General features: G+C 40.6%; 1 protein-coding gene across 2 annotated transcripts; it reads left to right on the plus strand.

Annotated features, from left to right (window-relative positions):
* The first annotated feature begins 17 nt into the window (after positions 1-17).
* Positions 18-8,392, plus strand: CCNDBP1 (cyclin D1 binding protein 1). 2 transcript variants are annotated; one of them, XM_010965210.3, is made up of 11 exons: positions 29-246; positions 421-480; positions 750-829; positions 3,187-3,268; positions 4,035-4,131; positions 4,312-4,379; positions 4,953-5,029; positions 5,332-5,612; positions 6,679-6,739; positions 7,617-7,663; positions 7,916-8,392. In XM_010965210.3, exons 1-11 carry the CDS (start codon positions 78-80, stop codon positions 8,028-8,030), a joined length of 1,137 nt encoding a protein of 378 aa, XP_010963512.2. In that variant the 5' UTR covers positions 29-77; the 3' UTR covers positions 8,031-8,392. The 2 variants fall into 2 exon arrangements, with proteins under 2 accessions (XP_045380156.2, XP_010963512.2); XM_045524200.2 differs by lacking the exon at positions 421-480 and having other exon boundaries at positions 18-246.
* The last annotated feature ends 1,147 nt before the right edge of the window (positions 8,393-9,539 follow it).

Raw genomic sequence — 9,539 nt, forward strand, 5'->3', positions numbered from 1 at the left:
TTGCTTATGTGGCCAGGGCCCAGGGGGCGGGGCCTCGGGGGCGGGGCCTGGTTGTTGCCGGAAGCGGACCTGCGTCCATGACGGCCGGAAGTGGAGCTGCTCTGGCGGGTCCTGCGGGGCCCTGGCGATCTATTGAGATGGCGAGCCCAGCTGCCCCTGCAGCCGCAGTCCCCACCTCGGCTCCGCCTTTGGAGCAGCTCCGGCACCTAGCGGTGGAGCTGCGGTTGCTCATTCCGGGAGTGCGGGGTGAGATGACGCGGTGCGGCGGCAGACGGCAGGGGTGGGCCTGGGTAGGAAGAGGCCTGGCCGTGGCGGCGGCGGGGGAGGTGGGGACCCGGGAGGAGGAGGTGGGGGCCGGGGGTAGCTTCGCTGACTGCTCTTTCTTCTGCCGCCGCCCGGCCCACACGCCGCACCCACTAGTCGGCGAAGCCCGAGAAACCACCAAGGAGTTTAATCTGGAGACCTTTTGGAGAAGACTCAGTGAGTGCCTCTCCTGTTGGAGACTGCCATCTCTCATCTCTTGCAGCGTCCCTTCCTCTTTCCTTCCTTGCTCTCCCTTCCCCCCGCCTCGTCCTCTCTGTGGGGGTACCTCACCTTACCCATTCTTGATTTCTGGAGGTGTTTTTGAGACGTCTCAGCCGGCGAGGGTGGAGAGAGAAGGCATTATCTTCAAAGTCTGTGCAGCAGCTGCAGCCTTATCCTTTTGGCACTAACATATTGGCTCCGGCCTCCTACTCTGTCACCCCCAGATAAGGCAGCTGTAACGGTGTCAAGGGAAGCCACGACTCTGACCGTCGTCTTCTCTCGACTTCCACTGCCGTCTCCACAGGTGGGCTTCACTTTCCTGGAATGCTTGTGCTGCCTCGTTATTCCTTAGGAATCCTCTCATTTTCTCCCTACGTTTTACACTCAAAGCAGGGGATTTAGTTTCTTTATCTGTCAGGTAAAGTCGCAGTTCTCACATCACAGGATTGTTCTGAAGACCAAATTGCCAAATGCAGTACTTGGCATGGGGTAGGCAGCGCTTCTAAATATTGATTCATTCTGAAGTTCATCCTGGTTACTTACTTTCTGATAAAAAAAATTTTTAAGCACTTTCTATTTGCTGGATGTTTTCACGTACACGATCCCCATCTGGCAGATGAGCAAGCAGGCTCAGAGGCTCAGGTTAAGGTAGATAAGTAATGGAGCTAGGATTTAAACTAGGTTCCATGTGATGTCTAAGCTACACCTTCTTTGTTATAGTATATAATACCCTTTTTATGTTGAATTATTTTTTATATTTATTTAGTAATAATGTATACAGTATAAAACTCAAAAGACATCAACATTAAATGTGCTAAAAGGCTTATATCTCCCCTCCCTAGTTTCTTTGGTATTATTCCGTATATATGCAATGCATATACACACTTACGTGTATACTCCTTCTTTTTACACAAATGATAGGACACCATAAACACCTTTCTGGACCTTCCTTTTTAAAAAAAATTTACAACATAGCTTGCAAATTGATTTTTAGGATCACATATAAGGTTGCTCAGTTCTTTGTAATGGCTACATAGTATTCAATAGAGTGGATATAACTGTAATTTATTTAACCAATACTGTGTGGACATTTAAGCTGTTTCCATCTTGTAACTATTATAAACAATGCTGTGGTAAATTGCCTAGTGGAATCTTTGGGTATATGTGTATATCGGTAAAAATTCCCAGAAGTGGAATTTCTGGAACAAAGAATTTATGCTTTGTTATAAAACCTCTGAAAGTAAATATGTTGGCTGTAACAGGTATTCTCTGTGCCCAGTTTTTCTAGAGCTAGGTATACTTAATTTGGGGATAAAGTTATTTTTTAAATGGCATATTCATTGCCTTATTTTTGTAGTCAGTACTTTCATTCTCTTTTTCAATCTATATATCCAGATATTTTGAAATGAAAAAATATTCTTTTGCTGCATATTCAGTGATAAACTCTCTCCCCTTTCATACCTCAGAGATCTGTGATGGGGAAATAAGAGAATTGTATGAGTGCTTCAAAAGCTTTGTGGAAGAAAGTCAATCTATTTAAAAGGGAATAGTAATATTACCTTATTTTTCTTATCTGTTGACTCCTTTCTTTACATACACTTAGGACTTGCTACTGAAATTCACAGCTATTAAGGTACTATGAGGCAACAGAATAGAATTATTTTTCTGTGCATGCTCAGGACAGTGGGATTTTTACTCACAGAAGAAAAATTAGAATTTGATTTTGTTTGGATTATATATATTGGAATCACAATTGCTTTCTTAGGCTCTCAGCACGTTATTCCTACTGAAGAATGGTTTTGTTTTGTTCTTTTAATTCCAGTCCATATGGACTGGCATTTTTATGAAGTTATGTGTTTAGATGTTGAAGCAATGTCAAATTGCCATAAAAGTTTCTAGATACACTCAGTCATTATGCTTAATCATTCCAGACTCTTAACAAATCATTTATGGACTGGCATGAATCTGTGGACCAATCACTGGCTTAAAATTTAGCAGGGAAATGAGGACAAGGAGGACAAGGAGGACAAGAGAAAGCTGCTTAGAAGGAAAATAGTCAAATGTTGAGCATTGTAGAGTCCATGCTAATTACTTTTAGGTATATTGTGATTCTGTTAAGGAGACAGACACCTGGTTAATAGTCTAAGATAGGGTTGGCAAACTTTTTCTGTAAAGAGCCAGATAGTAAACATTTTAGGCTTTGCAGGCCAACTATTCAACTCTGCCTTTATGGTGAGAACACTGCTGTAGATAATATGTAAATGAAAGAGTGTGGCTGTGTCCCCGTAACACTTTATTTGTAAAAACTGACAGAGGACCTGATTTGGGCCTATGGGCCATCGTTTGCCAACTCCTGGTCTGAAATGGTGAACACCTCAAAAAACAAAGCAGATCACAAATATCTTGGAATATAGAGTATCAGGAGTAAGTTTTTCCTGCTGTTTCTTTATGTCTTATTGAGTTGTCAGCTCAGTGTCTGGTGTGCAGCTAACTCCTCTCTGGTATGTGATGAGAATAGCACAAGGCCTAACTTAAAGCAGGACTTCAGAAAATGTTTGGTGATGCCCTACAGATGTCTGCTCTCTACCCAGTAGATGGGTTGACCGCATTGATCTAGTCCATTTCTTTTTCTCATTCTGAAATTGGTTTATCCCCTCATAGGAAACCCAGAGGTTCTGTGAACAAGTCCATGATTCCATCAAGGCAATGATTGCTGTGTACTATTCACTTCCCAAGGATCAGGGTAAGCCACTCTGTAGACGTTAAGCATTTAGTTTATAGGATAGATGTTTGCTAATATGACAGCTTATGTCCTGAGAGTTGTACCTTTTCCTCAATTTGAGCATATAATGTAACTTTCTCCCAGAAAATGCAATTAAAGATAGTTTTATAACATAAGTGACCTCCATAAGTAAGCCTTTGTGCTAAGGTACGGGTGCTCTGTTCCCCTCTCCCTGCCCTTGCCTGACTCTAAGGTTTTTAATTCTCACTGGCTCCTCCCTCTTTAACCCATTATAACTGCACAGATGCCTGCTGGGTATTAGCCTCGTCCTCAGTCTCCTCCACCCTTTCTACACCACGCATGTTCCTGAGCTCCCTTATAGGTTAAGTGGCCTCCAGCCCTGCCTGTAGATTCCTGCCTTGATTATAATCATGCCATGGTTATAAATGAGCACATGTCTCATGGGTCTGCAGGGCTACTCAGATGTTTTAAACTTGAAGTGTTTTATCCACAGTTGTCAAGGGACTGCTGTTTTTAATGAAGGAATACATGCTGTCATGGAAGGATTTTGTTCTGTATCTCTTTTGGAGAAAACCACTAAGGAATGGTGGGAGGACTGAGAAAATGGCGTGGGGATATAAATAAGACCTGAGTTTTGTGTTGGCTCTCCAGTTGAAGCATGTGGGTGCACATTATGTTGAATTCTGTAGGGCTTAGATGCTCAGGAAAGCAGATGGTGACTTCTGGAAAGGAGACCAGGCTGCTTAGTCTTTGGGCTTGGCTACAGGAACCACCCTGAGAAAGCTGGTACGGGGTGCCACTCTGGACATCGTGGATGGCATGGCTCAGCTTGTGGAAGTGCTTTACGTCACTCCAGCTCAGAGGTAGTGACACCACATTTGGGGTTATCAGTTGATGGGGTCCTTGCCTCAGGGAGGGAAAAAAAAACCCCTCATTTTTATAGCAAAGTTACTGATCACTAAAAATAATGACCAACAGGAAGGATCTTTTTAGGAGACAGGAATCTAGATTATTGATACATCCTTACTGATTCCTTTCCCCAGCTCCGAGAACCTTATTTCCTACAACAGTGTCTGGGACTCATGCCAGCAGGTGCCTCGGATCCCAAGAGGTGGGTGAGAGTGGGAAGTGGGCATTGACTCTGCTGGCCAAAGGAGACAGACCTCTCATATCTAGCTTCCAGTTTTGTAGTTTATATCTGTCTTAACTTACATAAAGAGCTTAGTGGAATAGATAGAGGTTATCACCAACATCAAAAGATAGGCATTAATACTTTTTACCAGTCTTTTTAGTTCTCATACTTCTAAATGCAAACACCCTCTGGCTGTGGCTCTGTGTCTTGTTGAACCAATGTGGTTTGCTCTTCTGGTCCTGCCTCAGGAGCAGCAGCATTGGGGGACACTGAAGCAGTTATGAGGTAGAGCCAGCCAGGCCAAAAACAATGGTCATCCAAGAGGACCATGATGAAAAACATCATGTCACCACTGTATCTCTTCTTGTAGTGAATGACGGAAAGCTTTTTAGCCCCAGAGCATGTATGTGAAAAGAATTTTACTTTAAACCACTGCCCTTGTTGACTGTCCTTGGCACTCCCTTCAAATGGGAACACTGTTGCTTTTTGCAGGCCTAAGAGAATGGTTTGGTTTCTTCTCTAATTGTTGTGCTTCCGATTCTTCACTCATAGATAACAAAGCTGCAGCCCTTTCAGTGCTGACGAGGAGTGTGAATTTTGTAAAGGATGCACATGAGGAAATGGAGCAGGTGAGGGGGCCTCTGTCTTTGCTGGTCATTGGACTAGTAGATGAGAACTGATTATAAAGAGAAGAAATGTCCTGAGCATTGACCAAATAGGTCCCATCCTCCATTTCTAATCTCCCACCCCATGCTGGTATGTGATTTGGTACCACTCCCCTCTGTTCTATTGCTGGACTAGGAGAATCAGAACAGGATTTATGAAGTGATTCATTAGTGAAGTAATGGCTGCGGTTTGGGGACAGTTCAGACCTGATGCTGAAAGTACAACTTTTTTTTTTGTCATTCACATATATCATGGTGTGTCTTAGGCTGTGGAAGAATGTGACCCTTACTGTGGCCTCTTGAATGACATTGAGGAGGACAACTCTGACCACCATGATGGTGTGGAGGATATATTGGGATGTCCAAACAATCGGGATTTATATTGGTCAGAGGAGGATCAAGAGCTCATAATCCCATGCCTTGCACTGGTGAGAGCATCCAAAGCCTGCCTGAAGAGAATCCGGGTCTCAGTGGCAGAGAATGGGAAGAAGGATCAGGTGGCCCAGCTGGATGACATTGTGGACATCTCTGATGAGATCAGCCCTAGGTGAGCGCACTCCCCACCTGAAACATCCAAGGAGCAGCATTCTCATCTCAACTTGTGTCATCACCCCAAGGTTTCCCCCACTTTTTTATTTGGAAAATTTTCAAATCTACAGGAAAGTTTTTCAGTGAATGACTATACATCCTTTTCTAGAATCATCTGTCATTCACATTTTTGTCTCTATTGGTTAATTTCTCTATAATTAGATGTGACATTTTTATCCCTGAACCATTTGAGAGTAAGTTGCAGACATCAGTGACATTTCACCCCCAAATATTTCAGCACATATTTACTAAGAATAGACATTCTTACTCTTATTCTTGATACTACACTTGAGAATTTAACACTGAATGTAATAATATTACCTAATATTCATATTTCCCCAGTTGTCTCTAAAATCTCTTTTAAAAAGTTTTTAAAAGTTCACGGGTCCATCAAGGTGTGACACTGCATTTGGTTGCCCTCTCTTTAGTCTCTTGCAGGGACTTCTGAGTCCCTGTCCTTTTTAGCCTATTTGACATTGATGTTTTTAAGGAATCCACATCTACTGCCTTTTAGAATATCCAGCAAACTGGATTCATGAGATTGTTTACTTATGATTATAGATTCTATTCAGGTTAAACATTTTTTGGCAAGAATGTCACATAGTTGAGTGTTTTGTGCTTCTCATTGCATCATATTGGGGAGGCACATGGTGTTATTTTGTCTCGTTATTGGTGGTATTAAATTGATCACTTGGTTAAAGTGGTGCCCATTTTATTAGCATTAGGGATGAACCCTGCCTATATCACATATTAAAATGATGGTTTCCAGTCCTCACTGCATTAGTCATGTCCCATCCTACCAGCCAAGGGAGTTTTTCCCCCAGCTTCCTAGAGAAACAGGTTATGTGTATATTCAGTAAATATTAGTTGAATTGGCTAGTTATTGGTTTCCCAATTTGAGGAACCAGTAGGGGTTTCTGGGAGTCATTTTCTCACTAGTTGCATCCTTAGTTGTATAGTGGAAACCACCTAGCTGAGCTTTGTTCCTTTTTCTGTTAAGGGTTATTTTTGCTTTCTGCCCTTAGTGTGGATGATTTGGCTCTGAGCATATACCCACCAGTGTGCCACCTGACTGTGCGAATCAATGTAAGTACCAGCTTTGAGGGACTAGCTACAGGCCTAATTGACAGAATTTCAGTAATCATTAGCATTTCCTTTAAGCTTTAGGGAATATGTTTATTTGTTACACTCGGATGGAAGTACAACAGTAATGTCCAATTCTTACGTGTGTTTGCGCTTAATAATTATTTGCTGAATTTGAATTATAATAGCCATAAGCTCTGGCAGTACTCTCTTGCATAACCACTTGGGTAGTCACTTAGAAAAATCCAAAGACCTTAAAATCTGCTGCTTTGAAAAGAAAGTCTTAATTACCACAGTGCTTTAGGATTCTTTCAACCTGAAGTCACAAGTTTCTAAGTTCTAGTATAGGCCAAAATATGTGTTTCAGAAACATAGTCTGTTCTAATATCAACACTTTTTGTGATTTAACCACAGAGGGTCAAACTTTTTATAAAAATCTGATTTTAATGTGTTCTTTCAAGTCCTGGGTCCTGTGCTAGAGTTCTATTCTCTTACTTTTATAAACTTTAAGTTCCTTTCTCTTATTTTATTGGAAGAAGAAATAAAACTGCCAGTGGCTTACATTTTACCATCAACTGTATCAATCCTAATAGTATTTGATAAATTAGATAGGAAGTTAACCAAATGTATCTTCACAATGTGCAAATACCTTGGAGTAGAATAGTAGCCTTTGGGGCTTATTTAATAAGATTTTGCTAAAAAAGAAAAGAATCCATGATCCCCCCCACCCTAATCTAATCATCATTTTTTGTTTTTGATTATTTCCTCCAAGGTTTTTTTGTTTTGTTTTGACTTTTTGTTACTTGAGTATTAAAATATTTTAGCTCTCATTCTTTTTTATGATAGGTCTCAGGCTGAGTAACTTCTGCTTTTTTTCTAGTCTGCAAAACTTGTATCCGTTTTAAAGAAAGCACTTGAAATTACAAGGTGAGTATGAAGACTTCTTCCCAAGTAGCTTATTTAGAATAAACCTATCCAGCCATTCTCAACTCCCAAACCCCTATTTCGAGGAGTAGAAGGTGGGTGTAGTACTTTCTTTCAACTTTACTTGTGGAGCAGCTGAGTTACTGCAAAGAAACTTGTCTTTTCTTACTATAGTCCCTGTGCTCCCTGTTGAGGATAGGTTTTCCCTTGACAGTATATTAAATGTAACTTCTCTTTTTCCCATTGCATTCTCAGAGCAAGTCATGTGACCCCACAGCCAGAAGATAGTTGGATCCCTTTACTTATTAATGCTGTTGATCATTGCATGAACAGAATCAAAGAGCTCACTCAGAATGAAGTTGAATCATGAGTTTTCAGGCTCATTTGTACTCTCCTCTCTCCCTTTCCTACTATCGCAGCCAAGCTCTGGTGTCTGCTTATAAAATGAAGCTAGGATGTTTTCTGGATTGAAAGGGAATTCTTGTCAATACCTATCAAAATTCACTATTACGGAAGATTGTTGAGTAGACAAACTGGCAGTTATTTATAAACCATATGAGTATGATACATTTTTCTGTGCTAGATACAAAAGATAACTGCATGAGTTTTTGCTCTTGAGTTGCCTCTCAGAAATTCCTGAGGAAGCTGCCATTTTCCCTATTTGCAATTGTGTGTTGTTTCATTGTTAAAGATGTTAATAGTCTCAATAAAATGCTAACCTGCCAGTAGTTACATGAGTACCCTTCCAAAGTGTCTTTCTACCAGAAATACATGGGTTGAGACTAGAACATTGCTTTCATTTGGGTTTATTGGTCTAAAGATATGATTCCGATCAGAAATAAATTTAAAACAAAAACACTTGACTTTATTTAGAGCAGATGACTCCAAAGCCACTCTTAGTACTTCAGCATGTTATATTCTTATCAGCAGGTTCTTCTGAAAATTATTCCAGGTTATTCCATGCCTCGAATTATTTTTTTAACATTATTTTATTGAGTTATAGTCATTTTACAATGTTGTATCAAATTCCAGTGTACAGCACAATTTTTCATTTATACACGAACATACATATATTCATTATCACATTTTTTTTCCCACTGTGAGCTACCACAAGATCTTGTATATATTTCCCTGTGCTATACAGGTATCATCTTCTTTATCTATTCTACATTTTGAAATCCCAGTCTGTCCCTTCCCACCCCCTGCCCCCTTGGCAACCACAAGTTTGTATCCTATGTCTATGAGTCTGTTTCTGTTTTGTATTTTTTTTTTTTTTAGATTCCACATATGTGTGATCTCATATGGGGTATTTTTCTTTCTCTTTCTGGCTTACTTCACTTAGAATTACATTCTCCAGGAACATCTAATTATTTTTTGGTATTAAGCTTATGAAAATTAATAAAAGGAAACCTAATTTTAAATGGAGTCAAGAGGCCAGAAGGGGGAGCTCCCACTCAGTCCCACTCTAGGTTAGTATCAGGAAGGACTGTCAGTTAGAGACAGGAATGATGTACATTGCATCTCCTATGGGAAAGAGGCTAGCCCAGCTACTAACCCAATGAGAACCCCTCATTACCTTGAAATCTCACTTTCCTTCATGGCTTTTGTTCAAAACAACTGTTCCCAACTTCCTCCTTTGTTTATGGAACTTGCCTGTGGCTTTTTACTGTAGCCTGCTTGCCCTGAATTGCAAGTTTTTTCCGCTGTTCCCGAATAAACCCATTTTGCTGGTAATATAACTGGCTATTTTATTTTTTAGGTTAACAAGCTCAGTTGTTAGGTTTGTCCACCTTATTGAATGGACTTGTTTTCCTTATACGTACTTGTATTGTTGTTCTTTTGTATTACGTGCCCCGAATGTAAGTACAAAATTTTTTAA

Source organism: Camelus bactrianus, chromosome 6, assembly GCF_048773025.1.
Source record: "Camelus bactrianus isolate YW-2024 breed Bactrian camel chromosome 6, ASM4877302v1, whole genome shotgun sequence".
In the NCBI taxonomy this organism is placed as follows: Eukaryota; Metazoa; Chordata; class Mammalia; order Artiodactyla; family Camelidae; genus Camelus; species Camelus bactrianus.